The 17,037-nt window shown below is 45.5% G+C and overlaps 1 protein-coding gene across 1 annotated transcript; it reads left to right on the top strand.

Annotated features, from left to right (window-relative positions):
• Nucleotides 1–588: 588 nt before the first annotated feature.
• On the top strand, nucleotides 589–15,783 carry LOC134676865 (uncharacterized). The gene is made up of 8 exons (XM_063535247.1): nucleotides 589–873; nucleotides 1,994–2,205; nucleotides 3,342–3,923; nucleotides 5,756–5,839; nucleotides 6,785–6,887; nucleotides 8,555–8,661; nucleotides 15,213–15,505; nucleotides 15,550–15,783. The coding sequence occupies exons 1-8, from the start codon at nucleotides 737–739 to the stop codon at nucleotides 15,781–15,783; spliced, it is 1,752 nt and encodes a 583-aa protein (XP_063391317.1). The 5' UTR covers nucleotides 589–736.
• Nucleotides 15,784–17,037: the final 1,254 nt, after the last annotated feature.

Genomic DNA, 17,037 nt, shown 5'->3' with positions numbered 1-17,037 from the left:
AATTTATCTGACGGTCTATAGCCTCCTCCACACTCGTGCGCGAATCGCGGCGCGAAGCCGCGAACGCGAAGCCTCCTCCAGACTATGCGCGTGAATCGCGCGCGAAGCCGCGAATGCGAGTGTGGAGTCGATTTCGCTGTCTGCGAACATCGACGCCACACTCGCGTTCGCGGCTTCGCGCTACGATTCGCGCACTAGTGTGAAGGGGGCTCGAGTGTGGCGTCGATTTTCGCAGACAGCGAAATCGACTACACACTCGCGTTCGCGGCTTCGCCCGCGATTCACGCGCATAGTCTGGAGGGGGCTTATCGCGAAAAATATAAATCAATATTTTGTTATCAGCCTTCTGATAGGCAGGTATAACTTGGTCAAGCAGATCTTGTCAGTAGAAAAAGGCGGCAAATTTGAAAAATGTAGGCGCGAAGGGATATCATCCCATAGAAAATTTGAATTTCGCGCCTTTTTTTACTGAATAGATTTGCTTGACCAATAAAAATCAGTTTTTTTTTCACAAATAAGGATTTGTTTGAACGTCACCTTTCACCGTCTGTCATGCCAATTTTTAATATTTTTATCATCTGTGGTTCGATTCAGCGTTGTCAATAAATGAAAAAATCTACCGGCATCGGCAAAAATAAACAAAATTTATACGAAAAGTCACGAAACCCACAACTTCTAATAGGATATCTAGATTTATCGTGTTCTGTTCAAACTCTAAGAGTAATTTTATTATAAAATGGCTTCAAAAAAGCCCAAAACCGAGTTGGTGGCTATTTGTAAACTTGAATTTTACAGGAAACAGAAAAACTGGAAGTTTTGCTCTCAGAAACGTGAAGCGAAGGATCCCAATAAGAAACGTAGTAAAAGTACCAAGTAAGTGGTTAGACTGAGAGTCATGAATGGGTCAAGATATTATATATATACACAAATTTAAAGCCCTCATATGCCAAGGTCATACATGGGTGAATCAACTTTTAGAACACTTGGGCTCGTGTCCCTAGTAGACTACCTACCAAAGAAAAATCGATTTTTTTTCGATTATTAGATCCTTTAATTAACACTGTATATATATTGTATGTAAATAAATGATTTTTCAATAAAGGAAAAAAACCGGGCAAGTGCGAGTCGGACTCGCGCACGAAGGGTTCCGTACCATAATGCAAAAAAAAAACAAAAAAAGCGAAAAAAAAACGGTCACCCATCCAAGTACTGACCACTCCCGACGTTGCTTAACTTTGGTCAAAAATCACGTTTGTTGTATGGGAGCCCCATTTAAATCTTTATTTTATTCTATTTTTAGTATTTGTTGTTATAGCGGCAACAGAAATACATCATCTGTGAAAATTTCAACTGTCTAGCTATCACGGTTCGTGAGATACAGCCTGGTGACAGACGGACGGACGGACAGCGAAGTCTTAGTAATAGGGTCCCGTTTTACCCTTTGGGTACGGAACCCTAAAAAAATAACAACTTGATCAGATAAAAGTTATATTTTGTACGGTAATGCAGCAGAAAAAAAAGGTTTCCCATACAAAGATCAGGCACACACCATTTTCTACTGCATTACTGTACAAAATGTAACTTTTATCTGAACAAGGGTTTTAATTTTAATGTGTTAATTAAATACTTAATGCATGTTTGAACAAAAAAGTAAAAAGATCGACATCGTTTTTGGTAATTATATTGATTTATTTTGCTAGGGAGTCTAGGGACACGAAATCATTGTTCTAAAAGTTTCACCCATACGAGTAAACTATGTGAAAAAATCTTGGCATGTGAGGGATTAAGCCAAATCTCATAGAAACAATCAAAGCCAATCATAACAGGGGTCACCAAATGGCGGACCTCAGTCTGCATCTGGACCGCGGAATTAATGAACATTTTGCTTATTTAATAAACTCAAGGAGAAACAGACTGCAATAGTCATTTTATTTAAAAACTGGATCCCTGAAAAAACTGACAAAATCTTTGACGAGTATCAACCCCATTTCAGTGCAAAACTGAACCAGACCTACAACATAGCACCGGCACCCAAGAAGCCAGATGCGGAACCAGTCCCAGTAGCCCCAGAACCTGCAGAGCCCGAGGAACAGCAGAACCTGGATGAAGCGTTTGTGGAGGCGGAGACTGGGACAGCCTCAGAGTCGGACGAGCCCCCGGCGGAGGGGCAGGATATCTTGAAAGATGTCCTTGAGACTGAGACAGGTATACTTAAGTGGTTATGAATATGGAAGTGTAGTAATTTTGACTATTTTTTTTCTCACTACTAGAGGGTAGACTTTAATATATGTCCATGTCAGCATTTTTAGGGTTCCGTACCCAAAGGGACCCTATTATTAAGACTTCGCTGTCCGCCCGTCCGTCTGTCCGTCTGTCACCAGGCTGTATCTCACGAACCGTGATAGCTAGACAGTTGAAATTTTCACAGATGTTGTATTTCTGTTGCCGCTATAACAACAAATACTAAAAACAATAAAGATTTAAATGGGGCTCCCATACAACAAACGTGATTTTTGACCAAAGTTAAGCAACGTCGGGAGTGGTCAGTCTTCTGAGTGGTCTTGGATGGGTGACCGTCTTTTTTTGCTTTTTTTTGTTTTTTTATTTGCATTATGGTACGGAACCCTTCGTGCGCGACTCCGACTCGCACTTGCCCGGTTTTTTTTATATTTCTATAAGTTTTTATACTAAATGAAAAAACTCACTCATTAAAATGGTGACCTTTCGGCACACTGGTCCGATCGCTGCCACCTACTGACATAATAAATAATAGTACAGTCAACAACAGAGCTATGAATACAGGCAAAGTGCCTAAAATATGTATACACGACCTTAATGTACAGGCAATAAAGTACTGTATACATATTTTTGACACTTTGCCTGTATTCATAGCTCTGTTCTTGACTGTACTACCGTACAGAAAAGCCACTTACTACAAAACCCAAGTTTGACACCGATTCAGGGACGAATCATGCTATCCCTTTCTAATGTATGCCACTATACCTTTCGGCTATTTAGGGTTGTCAAAATTCAACTCATTATCTTAGTCGTGCACGCAAAAGGACGTCAAGTGGTGCCAACCCTGATAATTGCTTGGAGCAAGCCGAACCGAGCCGAGTGTGCCCGAAGTCAGGAGTGTTTCCCCACTGCTACTGAGCTATGGCGGCCTGTGCCCTGTTTATCAAAAGCTTGTAACTTGTTATATAAGTGAAAGTCCCCTTTTGACAGCTTTTGTTAGAAAGGGACTTCCATTTGTATTACAAGTTACAAGCTTTTGGTAAACAGGGCACTGTTCACAGATGTTTCTGCTTAATACAAGGTTAATTTATTATCCTCCACAGGGAAGCCTTCATCTCAATCGGAGCCCCCCTGGAGCCCCTATTCGCCACGCTGGTCCATCCAACGCTGGGCGGAGCGCCACCGCCTCTGGAACACTGAACATACCCAAGCTCCACCATGCCCCACTTTTAATCCATCGTGCCCCACGTTTGATCCACCGTGCCCCACGTTTGATCCACCATGCCCCACTCGCAGTTGCCTTACACATGATCCAATATATCCTTTACAAAATCAAGGCGTTAACCCTCCAACATACCCTCAGAAAAACCTTCAAGACGCTAATTGTCCTATTTATGATAACAACTATAATAAAATACAGCAAGACTTATATTCGAATCAAAATTTTCAACACTCGACTTACGACGCAAATTACCCCACATACACAAAACATACAGAATTCGACCCAAAATATGCAAGTGTGGTCTACTATAACTCGTGCTACCAAGACTTTGATGTGCCCCATAGAGGGCACAATGAGGCTTTTGTGCCCCAGAATGATGAGATGAATGTGGGGAAGGAGTGGGATGATAGGGAGTGGTGCGCGGGGGAGGGCGCGGGGTGGAGCGAGCCGGGTTGGCTGGCAGGTACCTAATGTCTCCTCTACACGATGGGCCAACGCCGGCCACTCCAAGGGACGCAGCCATGCGGTAAAATGAGATAGCGATATCACTTGCTCCCTCTAACGCATAAATGAGTCTCTTGGAGTGGCCGGCATTGGCCCATCGTGTAGAGGAGCCATTATACTATAATTATAGTATTATTTATACTCTGTATCTTTAGGTATTTAAATAAAAGTAAACAAAAGCTACCCTCAAATGGTTCCTTAAGCCAGTTGAGGGTAGATGAAAACATTACACGATCAAATAATGTAGGTTCAAGTCAGGTCGTTCAGTGACTGATCCAGGCGGTTTTATAATTGGTCGGTTAACCAATAAATTTTGTAACTACGCGTAAATGTACAAATTGTTTGTTTACTTTTATTATAAATACCTATAAAGATTCGGACTAAGTTAGAATAATTGCTAGTTTTGGTTGTTTTCGTTAAATTCATTTTCATAAATTGACAAAGGATTTTTCTGCAATTTTTGAAACAACATTTAGAAAAAGTACTGTCCAATCAATTGTTTTAAGATTTTCTGGTTTTTAGAACTTTTGAATCGATATTCTCTGTATTTTCATTATATTGAAATAAAAAAAAAGTGAATACATAATAATGAACATAATGGTCGTCATATTTATATACCTAAATACAAATATGAAGTCGGTTGTTAAAGTGAGTAAGGGGGTCATCCATTAATTACATCACACATTTAGGGGAGGGAGGGAGCGGGTCAAGAAAATGTGACAAGGGGGAGGGGGAGTCACAAACTTTGTGACGTCACATTAACTTCCGTCATTTTGGAACGATAATCGTTTTTATTCGTTTAATTTTCTGTCCTAATCAGTTTTGCGTTATAAAATTACTAATATTTCCTTTGTCCAAAATATATTGATATAATATTAGCAGTGGGACACCAAAGTAGGCTAGAGAAAAAAAAAAATAGCAATAGGTAGGATTTCGTTGAAAAAATGTGACATCACACGAGGGGGGGGGGATTGCCAAATGTGACAAGCAAGGAGTGGGGGAGGGGAGGTCAAAAAACCTAGAAAATCTAGTGAAGTATTTTTATTTTACAAAGCTCAAGTCCGGTCGTGTATGGAGTATTGCAGCCACCTGTGGGATGGCTCAGCTAAATACCAACTCGCCGCTTTGGACTCAGTGGAGCGCAGGGCCAGGAGGATGATTGGCGACAAGAAGCTAACGGCTAAGCTTCAGTCTTTGGCCCATCGGCGGAAAGTCGCCAGCCTGTCGGTATTCTACAGGTTGCACTTCGGGGAGTGTGCCCAAGAGCTACACGAGCTTATTCCACCGTCCCCATTCTACCATCGGACTTTTAGACGCACGGCCGGTTTCCATCCTTACTTGGTAGATATTCCACCAATTCGCACGAAGCGCTTTGCTTCTACTTTCCTTATTCGCACTGCCAAGGAATGGAATTCCTTGCCGGCGTCTATATTTCCGTGTTCTTATAACCCGGCAACCTTCAAATCAAGAGTGAACAGGCACCTTCTGGGCGAGCTCGCTCCATCGTAGGCCACGTCTACGCCTCGGCTAGTCTGTGGCCATGAGTAAGCCCATTCATAATAAAAAAAAAAAAACCGCTTTGTTGCGTCTTCCAATTTCGAAAACTTGGCTGTGGCGGCGAACAATTATTTCATGACACCACAGGCGTGCCTTAATCATGCCATAGAATATGATGGCACGCCTGTAGTATCATAAGCCACACGTTAAAAACATTGATGACACGCCTGCCGTGCCATCCGCACCGAAACGGTTAATGGATGACCCCTAAGTGAGTCGTTGTTGTGTGCAGAGGCGGCGGCACTGGGGGTGAGCGGGGGCGCGGGGAGCGGGCCGGGCGGGGAGGACGCCGTGGACGGGGGCTGGCGGCGCGACCTGGTGAGTCCACACCGAGCGAATAGGCTAGAATTCAGGGGTCTCCAACCTTTTTTACCTGAGGGCCATATTGCGCCTCAGAACTTTCGGGCCGGGGGGGGGGGGGGAGGATCTGGTTGCTGCTGGAGCCTGGCTCCCGCGGGCCGGATTGGAACGCTTCGCGGGCCCGATTTGGCCCCCGGGCCGGGGTTTGGAGAGCCCTGGGCTAGAAATTTTCGTTTATGGTATCAATCGATCAGGTTTGTTTTTAGGATCAAATGTCTATATGGGACCCATTGCATTAAAGCAATACCAAAGACAGGAATGATAGTCAAAGTCCGACAGTCGTACTTCACTCACGAAACGCTCCTAATAATCATACCTCGCAATCGAGCTAGCAAAACCGTAGCAAATGACAGTTGAATGTAAAGGTTAGCGTTCATATGTCATGAATCATCATCATGACTCATGATAACATAGTCACTATTTTTTAAATTTTAAAGTTAAATTTGTGTTTCAGGAAAGTAAATTATTAAATTACTTCTTTAAATTTTTGTTTATTTGATCTCAATTTGTTTACTCTTAATTTGAAATACAAAATAAATTCTACCTACCTACTTATAACGTAATGATGTGTGTATAGCACAAGGATGTAAATACCTTATTTAGCGTAATCACACGCAAACAGATCTTAAATAATTAATTTAAAACATAGTTTTTGTATTTGACTTAGTAAATACGTATATATGCGTCAACCTTAATGTGCAACTGCTATGGTTTTGCTAACTCGATTGCGAGGTATGACAAAGTGAACGTGACGTCAAGGTCACTGAGAGTCCGTCTTGAAGTATGGACAAAATAATAAAATTTTGGATCTACTAAGATATTGTGACACTTGCGTATTAAAAATATTAAACTTGAATAGAAATTCCCTCCCTTTGAAATTAATGAATATTGTTATTATGTTAGAGTTCGGTGTCTCGCTGCGACAGCCTGCCTTCGGTGGCGAGCAGCGAATTCATTCGCGGCGCCGCGCTCGCCCCACACTCTACACAGATCGACCTGCTGCTCGGTGAGTCACTGTAGACCACAGCGGTGTTCGGTGGCGAGCAGCGGAGTCATTCGCGGCACCGCGCTCGCCCCGCATTCTACACAGATCGACCTGCTGCTCGGTGAGTCACTGTAGACCACAGCGGTGTTCGGTGGTGAGCAGCGGAGTCATTCGCGGCGCCGCGCTCGCCCCACACTCTACACAGATCGACCTGCTGCTCGGTGAGTCACTGTAGACCACAGCGGTGTTCGGTGGTGAGCAGCGGAGTCATTCGCGGCGCCGCGCTCGCCCCACGCTCTACACAGATCGACCTGCTGCTCGGTGAGTCACTGTAGACCACAGCGGTGTTCGGTGGTGAGCAGCGGAGTCATTCGCGGCGCCGCGCTCGCCCCACGCTCTACACAGATCGACCTGCTGCTCGGTGAGTCACTGTAGACCACAGCGGTGTTCGGTGGTGAGCAGCGGAGTCATTCGCGGCGCCGCGCTCGCCCCACACTCTACACAGATCGACCTGCTGCTCGGTGAGTCACTGTAGACCACAGCGGTGTTCGGTGGCGAGCAGCGAATTCATTCCGCGATCGCGTTAATATTTTGTATTTGTTTAAAATAGTCTAAATGATACATGTGCTCCATAATTTTTCTTTTTTTTTAAACTTGCCAAGATAAATGCAATATTTATTTGCCAAATTAAAGATTCAAAACACAGTGGAATGAAAGGCATAAACTGCCCTATTCGAACCTTAAGATACGTCAGTTAATAGATCTCGAAACGTTATGGATTAGATATGTCAGTGTCGAAAGTGATGTTTTTGTTTGAAGAAACGTCACATTTGACACTGACATATCTATTTCATATCAGAATCAGAATTTTATTGGTAAAAGTCATAGAATTTTACATGTCAGGCATAAAAATATATTATAACTAATATGTCACATTTTTAAATTATATATCTTTCTTAACACACAGTTAGTTATTAGTTTAAGTTTAATTGTAAGATATTTTCACAACCATTGCCAGTTTAATATTGACTAAGTATTACAATATTTATGAGTGGGCCAATGATATCATTTCAAAGTATTCGTCAATTGTGTAACAAGCCAAAACTAGTAACCGATTCTTAAGCTTGTTTTTAAAAACTGTATCGCTGGGCGAGTTTAGTATATCAGCTAGAAGACAGTTGTAAATTTTAGGCCCCAGTACACCGAGTGTTCCTCGAACCTTAGCTAGCTATATCTTTTCTAGATCTATTAACCGACGTATCTTAAATTTGGAATCGGGCCGAAAGTCATATACTATATTTCACACATATATTTATAATTTATATGTATGTATATACCTACGTGGCGTTCCACGGTTAAAGGTACGTTATGGTGATCGGCACTTATACTAAATAATTGATTAGTTCCCTATAGTTCTTTTTAGCATTAGAAAAAAGGTAAACAATCTTGATGTGTCTTTTAATTGAAAAACACGTTTTAAAAATAAGTCACGGCAAATATGTAAAAATTATGATTATTATGAATCTAATACGATCATTTATATTCTTCTGCTTTCATAAGTGTTTTTGATTCTTTAAAAGCGTTTTTCAATTAAAAGACATGTCAAGATCGCTTACCTTCTTGCAAGTTCTTTCTAATGCTAAAAAAAAACGAACTATAGTAGTTCCTTAACCAGTTTTACTGTGCAGGCCCAGAACCAGCGACCGCATTAACCGGCCCCGCTCTGGCCGCGGCCGTGGCTCGACACACCGCTGCCCTCCGCGAGCTTCTACACGAGGCACACCGCCGGCAACAGGTACACTTACCCACCTCGTCATACTGCACCCATCGTGCCCCTACAGTGTTGGGGCACTGTCGGAACCGTGGCTCGATATTCCGCTCTGCGCGAACTTCTACACGAGGCACAGAGTCGGCAACAGGCACACTTACCCACCTCGTCATACTGCACCCATCGTGCCCCTACAGTGTGGGGGCACTGTCGGAACCGTGGCTCGATATTCCGCTCTGCGCGAGCTTCTACACGAGGCACAGAGTCGGCAACAGGCACACTTACCCACCTCGTCATACTGCACCCATCGTGCCCCTACAGTGTTGGGGCACTGTCGGAACCGTGGCTCGATATTCCGCTCTGCGCGAACTTCTACACGAGGCACAGAGTCGGCAACAGGCACACTTACCCACCTCGTCATACTGCACCCATCGTGCCCCTACAGTGTGGGGGCACTGTCGGAACCGTGGCTCGATATTCCGCTCTGCGCGAGCTTCTACACGAGGCACAGAGTCGGCAACAGGCACACTTACCCACCTCGTCATACTGCACCCATCGTGCCCCTACAGTGTTGGGGCACTGTCGGAACCGTGGCTCGATATTCCGCTCTGCGCGAACTTCTACACGAGGCACAGAGTCGGCAACAGGCACACTTACCCACCTCGTCATACTGCACCCATCGTGCCCCTACAGTGTGGGGGCACTGTCGGAACCGTGGCTCGATATTCCGCTCTGCGCGAGCTTCTACACGAGGCACAGAGTCGGCAACAGGCACACTTACCCACCTCGTCATACTGCACCCATCGTGCCCCTACAGTGTTGGGGCACTGTCGGAACCGTGGCTCGATATTCCGCTCTGCGCGAACTTCTACACGAGGCACAGAGTCGGCAACAGGCACACTTACCCACCTCATAATACTGCACCCATCGTGCCCCTACAGTGTGGGGGCACTGTCGGAACCGTGGCTCGATATTCCGCTCTGCGCGAACTTCTACACGAGGCACAGAGTCGGCAACAGGCACACTTACCCACCTCGTCATACTGCACCCATCGTGCCCCTACAGTGTGGGGGCACTGTCGGAACCGTGGCTCGACACACCGCTTTGCGCGAACTTCTACACGAGGCACACAGTCGGCACCAGGTACCCTTACCCACCTCGTCATACTGCACCCATCGTGCCCCTACAGTGTGGGGGCACTGTCGGAACCGTGGCTCGATATTCCGCTCTGCGCGAACTTCTACACGAGGCACAGAGTCGGCAACAGGCACACTTACCCACCTCGTCATACTGCACCCATCGTGCCCCTACAGTGTGGGGGCACTGTAGGAACAGTGGCTCGATATTCCGCTCTGCGCGAACTTCTACACGAGGCACAGAGTCGGCAACAGGCACACTTGCCCACCTCGTCATACTGCACCCATCGTGCCCCTATAGTGTGGGGGCACTGTCGGAACCGTGGCTCGATATTCCGCTCTGCGCGAACTTCTACACGAGGCACAGAGTCGGCAACAGGCACACTTACCCACCTCGTCATACTGCACCCATCGTGCCCCTACAGTGTGGGGGCACTGTCGGAACCGTGGCTCGATATTCCGCTCTGCGCGAACTTCTACACGAGGCACAGAGTCGGCAACAGGCACACTTACCCACCTCGTCATACTGCACCCATCGTGCCCCTACAGTGTGGGGGCACTGTCGGAACCGTGGCTCGATATTCCGCTCTGCGCGAACTTCTACACGAGGCACAGAGTCGGCAACAGGCACACTTATCCACCTCGTCATACTGCACCCATCGTGCCCCTACAGTGTGGGGGCACTGTCGGAACCGTGGCTCGATATTCCGCTCTGCGCGAACTTCTACACGAGGCACAGAGTCGGCAACAGGTACACTTACCCACCTCGTCATACTGCACCCATCGTGCCCCTACAGTGTGGGGGCACGAACTTTTAACTTCAACCGTTTTTCTAATAACAATGAAAAACTGGAAAATGGGACACAAAAATGGGGAAAAGTAGTAGGGGAAGCATCAATTTGATAAGCTGCTATTTTGATGATATTTTTGACAATTTGACTAGGTACTATTCATCATCCCTGACCACCAGAAATGTCATTGAAATGTAGAGACTCTTCGACAAAATATACCCAAAGAAATTGAGCGGTTGAAGCACCCGTGATATTGGCCCGTGATATTGATAAAAACTAAAAAATGCGCTTTTTCACAGAGTTAAGCTACATAGCTTAGCTAGATCGATTTATCGCACCCAAATACCCCTTATAGCAAATTTCATCGAAATAGTTTCCGAGATCCCTGAAATATGTTAAATAAATAAATAAACAAAAAATGGCTCGTTTAAAGGTATTAGATTAAGATTCGCCATGTTTTGCTGCTAAAAGATACAACGCCATTGAGGTCAGAAGCAAAACTCATTTATTTCCAAACTACCTTCAGCTGTCATTACAATTCAATCCTGCAAGTACCCATCTAAATACATAACATACCTTTCCACCATAATCAACTAGTCTAAATCAACACATTATTCATTACAAAATAGTTACAGTTACAATCAATAATCATTGGGAATTCCTATGATGTCGGGCCATAACTCTGGTGTTGGAATCTCAATAGGAGGATCTTCTTCAGCTGAAGACTGAGACCCAAATTCAAGCTGTTGTTGGTCACAAGTAGGAGCTTCCATCGGCTGTCTCGGTGCACGAGCTATAATTTGATCAGCGTGGCGACGATGCAGCTCCCCATCTTCCGTTCTTACCACATAAGTACTGGGTCCCTCTATTGTCTCAACCTCGCCCTTTGCCCACTTAGTTCCTGGCGTGTACATTCGCACGAGCACCGGTTGATGCAGACGGAAGGCGCGTGCGCACGGCCGCTGCGCTGCCTGTTCCAGCTGTTGTTCGGCACGGCTCGGCGTGCTCTCTGGGTGTAAACTGGATATGGCTGTTCTGTACTTGCGTCCGTTAAGCATTTCCGCCGGTGTTTTATTAGTAGAGCTGTTAGGAACGGTGCGCAAAGCGTATAAAGCTTTTGCCAGTTTTTCACTCCAAGCCATGTTTGTAGCTGCCATTTTCTTCAATTTGTTTTTAAATGTCTGCACAGCCCTTTCTATCTGCCCATTTGAAGCTGGGTGGTAGGGCGGAGTGAATATGTGTCTGATATGGTTCCTCCTCAAAAAGAAATTGAAGTCTTCAGACGTAAATGTCCTGCCGTTATCCGACACTAAGAGGTCCGGCAAGCCTTGTGAGGCGAAAATGCGTCTCAAAATAGTAATTATGGAATCTGCGCTCATAGATGGAACAATTTCTGCCTCTATCCACTTGCTGTAAGAATCGATTAATAGCAAGAAAGTTTTCCCCTGGAATGGACCAGCAAAGTCGATGTGGACTCGACTCCAAGGTTTGTCAGGCATGACCCATATTTGCGGATCTTTAGGTGGGTTGTTCCTCACAAACTGGCAATCCTCGCACTCAGCCACGACCTTTTCGATTTCCTTGTCCATGCCGGCCCACCAAAGGTACCCTCTAGCGTATGCTTTTGTCTGTACAATCCCAGCATGTGGAGCATGTAGCAATTTAAGTACCTTTTGGTGAAGCGAAGTAGGTATGATGACTCTGTTACACCACAATAAACAATCTTTATTGTGTGAAAGAGCATCTCTGCGGATCCAATATGGTTGCATTTCAGGATCTGTATTGGAGCGCGGCCACCCATGGAGTACGTTAAACAACACCTTCTGTAGCATCTGATCTTTCTTAGTTTCTTCAGCAATAGCTTTTACATCCAGGTTCCATCCCAGTGGTTGCTCTTCTAGCAAAAGTACCTCGCCCAGACAGTCTATATTTGGGTTCACCGAAGACGTTTCTGGTTCTGTCCACCTGCTTAAAGCGTCCGCATTTCCAATCAATTTGCCTGGTCGATATTTGATAGAATAACTGTATCCGTTAAGTTTTAGCGACCACCGTAACATTCTAGGTGATATTTGGTCAGGAATTGGTTTCTCCGGGTTGAACAGACCAACTAAGGGTTTATGGTCGGTGATGATGCAAAATTTCCGTCCGGCCAGAAATTGATGATACTTAGTTAGCCCGAACATTATCGCGAGCGCTTCTTTGTCGATCTGCCCGTAGCGTCTCTCGTGTGGTTGGAGTGTCCGCGACGCCATCATCACCGGCCGTTCGGATCCATCTTCCATAATGTGAACTAACACGGCTCCCAAACCATAATCTGACGAGTCACAGACCAGTAACAAATCTTTATTTAGGTCATATCCGACTAACGTACAATCCGACGACAAAAGATTCTTAGCTTTATTAAACGCAGCTTGTTCCTTATCACCCCAAGTCCACGGTGATTTCGCTTCCAGCAACCGGTACAATGATTCAAGTAATGTAGCTTTGTCGGGTAAGAATTTCTCGTAGTACGTGTATAGTCCCAAAAATGCTCTTAATGTCTCTTTGTTTGTGGGCGCTGGTTTACCCTGAATCTCTTCTACTTTCTCCGGAGTTGGATGGAGCCCTTCGGCGTCCAGCATATGGCCCAAAAAGGTAATACCCCGTGAAGCAAAGACGCATTTATTAACGTTTAGTCGAAAACCCAGATCTTGAAGTTTTTTCAGTACTGCATTCAACCTCTGGTTATGCTCTTCCATATTTCTCCCTGTGATGGCTACATCGTCCAAAAGACAAGCGACTCCTTCCATGTCTGCCAGGGTGGTAGACATGAGCCTTTGGAAGATACCAGGCGCAGCGCTCACCCCGTAAGCCAAACGATTCACCTTCATTAGTCCGATGGGTGTATTTAGTGTTAGCAGGGTTGCGGTATCATCGTCAACCTTGAGCTGAGTGTACGCCTGCTTCAAGTCCAGTTTGCTAAATATACTTCCCCCGCTAAGCTTCACGAATGCCTCTGTCGATGTAGGGAGCGGGTATGTGTCAACATCTATTGATGCGTTAACCGTAGAACGATAGTCTCCACAGATACGCAAAGATCCGTTATCTTTCTTAACAATTCTTAAGGGAGTAGCCCACTTTGAATATTTGACTGGTGTTAATACGCCATCCTTAATCATTTGACGCAGCTCATCCTCCACTTGTTGTTTTAGAGGGAATGGTATAGGGCGCGCTTTCATGAATCGTGGCGCGGTCCCGGGTCGCACATGCAGTGACACTGGTGGTCCCGTGTACTCTCCTAAACCCTCCATAAACAAATCTGGATACTTATTCTTCCATTCAGCTACTTCCTCTTCTGACCAGCCCACGCCATCCACTTGCAGTCCCAACTTCTTAAACCAGTTCCTACCGACCAAGCTCGGTCCGCGGCCGGCGACCACCAACAGTTCACACTGAGCTTCTTTGTCGCCTAAAACCACTCGTACGTGTAGCAACCCTAAGACTCTTAAAGGGGCACGGCTCCACGTAACTAGTTTCACATCTGTGGTATTTAATGGGGGTGGGTTGAACCACAACTTTTTAAATGTCTCCTCAGATATTATAGATCTTGAAGCTCCGGAATCTATTTCCATTAATAATTTGGCACCATTAATCTGCACATTTGCTGTAATCGGTTCACAGTAATCTTCGGCGCAGACATAGATCCCATTCATCATGTCTTCCTGGTCCGAGTTGGAGTCACATGAACACTTGTCTTCGGTCACATGGACCTTACCTTGTTTCTTATTACAGGCCGAAGCAATATGTCCATGTCGCTTGCAATAATAACACTGAGCCTTACTGAAGGGGCACCGCTCATTCGGTTTATGAACCCGGGCACAATGTTTGCAATTCACTGATTGTATTTTATCAATTTCCATCTGGTCACTTTCGTTATGTGGAGTTTGCTTAGATGTACTAGCACGCGCTTCAGGATACAAGTCTGGGAACGTCACCTGGTAGTTAAGACAATACTGAACGGCCCCCGTATACGTGAGGTCCTTGGTCTTCAACAATTCGCGGCGCAGGCGCTCGTCACGCACCCCAAGTACTAGTCTATCTCTCAACTGTCGCTTAAGATCGGCAAAGTTACATTTAGCACCGAGCAAACTTATCGCGCCGATAAACTCTTGCACGCTCTCTTGTTGTAGTTGTACGCGTTTATGAAACTTTCCCGCTTGTAAAATTTCATTTACTTCCGGCTCAAAAAACTGGTCCAAAACACGGATAATGTCCTCAAATGCAACATTAGTTGGCCTCAGCGGGACCAGAAGTGATGCAATGAGTGAATAAGTGTCTTTGCCACACTGGGACAGAAACAACGAGCGCGCCCGAGTCGGGTCCAGCGCCACGCCCGCCACGTCCAATGCACATAGTAATTGGTCCTTATAATCACACCACTTGTCCGTTTTTGGGTTAAATTGTCCAAGAAGCACCACATTAGAAAGATTACTGTTCATTTTGCGCACAAATTACATTAATTTACCGTAGTCGCCAATAAAAGATACAACGCCATTGAGGTCAGAAGCAAAACTCATTTATTTCCAAACTACCTTCAGCTGTCATTACAATTCAATCCTGCAAGTACCCATCTAAATACATAACAGCTGCTAAATTACATTTTTAACCACAGATATCTTCAAAGGAAGCGCCGCCCTACGACGAAATCCCAGTTCGCGACCCCGGCCCCACCCAGCACCACCTTCCCCTGCGCTTCAACGACCCTATCCTGGCCGGTTCCTTCCGGACCACCCCCGACTTGCAGGGGCAGACGGGGCAAGCGGGACAGGTAACATGTTGCCCCACAGGTACCGCGACCCCGGCCCCACCCAGCACCACCTTCCCCTGCGCTTCAACGACCCTATCCTGGCCGGTTCCTTCCGGACCACCCCCGACTTGCAGGGGCAGACGGGGCAAGCGGGACAGGTAACATGTTGCCCCACAGGTATCGCGATTCCGGGCCCACCCAGCACCACCTTCCCCTGCGCTTCAACGACCCTATCCTGGCCGGTTCCTTCCGGACCACCCCCGACTTGCAGGGGCAGACGGGGCAAGCGGGACAGGTAACATGCTGCCCCACAGGTACCGCGACCCCGGGCCCACCCAGCACCACCTTCCCCTGCGCTTCAACGACCCTATCCTGGCCGGTTCCTTCCGGACCACCCCCGACTTGCAGGGGCAGACGGGGCAAGCGGGACAGGTAACATGCTGCCCCACAGGTACCGCGACCCCGGGCCCACCCAGCACCACCTTCCCCTGCGCTTCAACGACCCTATCCTGGCCGGTTCCTTCCGGACCACCCCCAACTTGCAGGGGCAGACGGGGCAAGCCGGACAGGTATAAATAAATATTATACTACAATTTTAACTAGTGCCTACGTCAAATCATGGGATTAGTTGTCAAGCGGACCCCAGGCTCCCATGAGCCGTGGCAAAATGCCGGGATAACGCCAGGAAGAAGATTATACTACAATTTTACACAGATCGACCTAGTCCCACATTAAGTTCAATAAGACTTGTGTTGTGGGTACTAGACGACGATATATATAATATACACATGTATATAATTACTTATATACATAGAAATCATTCATAACTCAGGAACAAATATGCCGGATGGTGCAAAGAGTGCAAAACGCCTGCGCACGTTACTGCTTTGGAGTCGCACCACGAGAGCACGTGACGCCATATTTGAACTCTGCGCGTATTCTTAAAATGTCACTACGCAGAGAATTGCATCTTTCATCTCTGTTATTTGGTGTTTTTAAAACGTCTAAACCAGAGTATCTGTTTAATAAGTTTAAATTTCGCGGTAGCAGGTCAAGCTTGTATGGAATCAGATCAGTTTGCAATGATTTGTTGTTACCTCGTTGTCACTTCGCCGTTTTCAAAGGTAGCTTTAAATACTCAGCAACAAAATGTTGGAATAACATACCGCCACCTATCAAAAACTTAAATACAATTGGCACTTTTAAATTAAAACTCAAACAACAACTTCTAGAATTTCAAAGCACGCTACCTCCTGGTACTAGAGTAAAACCGACGTATCTGTAGTGGTCGAAATCGTACTTATGCGCCGTTCAACTTTGTTAATCTCAGTACCTATACATATAGTAATATTATTACATTCATGTATTTCCTCAATATATACTTTATTACCCAACGTATTTATTAAGTCTAAACATTAAACCTACCTTCACATATGTCATAGTATCATACAGTATAATCTTATAAATGTATCCACAAACAATCATATATACACATAACTATATTATCTTCTACACAATCTAAAATAGTGTTAGCCATAGTTTCCGACAAGCAGCAAGCAAATTCATATTGTACGAAGGGTCGGCCTGAAAACCAGCGTTGTAGTAGGCAAGCCTGCTGCAACACATGCTGAGGTTCGCTCCTTTTTAACATCATAATTTAAAAAAATTATATCTACATGTAAACATAATA

Source organism: Cydia fagiglandana, chromosome 25 (assembly GCF_963556715.1).
Source record: "Cydia fagiglandana chromosome 25, ilCydFagi1.1, whole genome shotgun sequence".
Taxonomy (NCBI): domain Eukaryota; kingdom Metazoa; phylum Arthropoda; class Insecta; order Lepidoptera; family Tortricidae; genus Cydia; species Cydia fagiglandana.
The sequence above is the reverse complement of the archived record's forward strand: the minus strand, read 5'-3'. Positions and strand labels throughout refer to the sequence as shown.

Bases quoted from the DNA above. Each gene is read 5' to 3' on its own strand.
- LOC134676865 (XM_063535247.1), top strand. From the start codon at position 737: ATGGCTTCAAAAAAGCCCAAAACCGAGTTGGTGGCTATTTGTAAACTT. The intron at 6,888-8,554 runs GTGAGTCACTGT...TTTACTGTGCAG, and splicing joins ACAGATCGACCTGCTGCTCG to GCCCAGAACCAGCGACCGCA. The intron at 8,662-15,212 runs GTACACTTACCC...TTTTAACCACAG, and splicing joins AGGCACACCGCCGGCAACAG to ATATCTTCAAAGGAAGCGCC.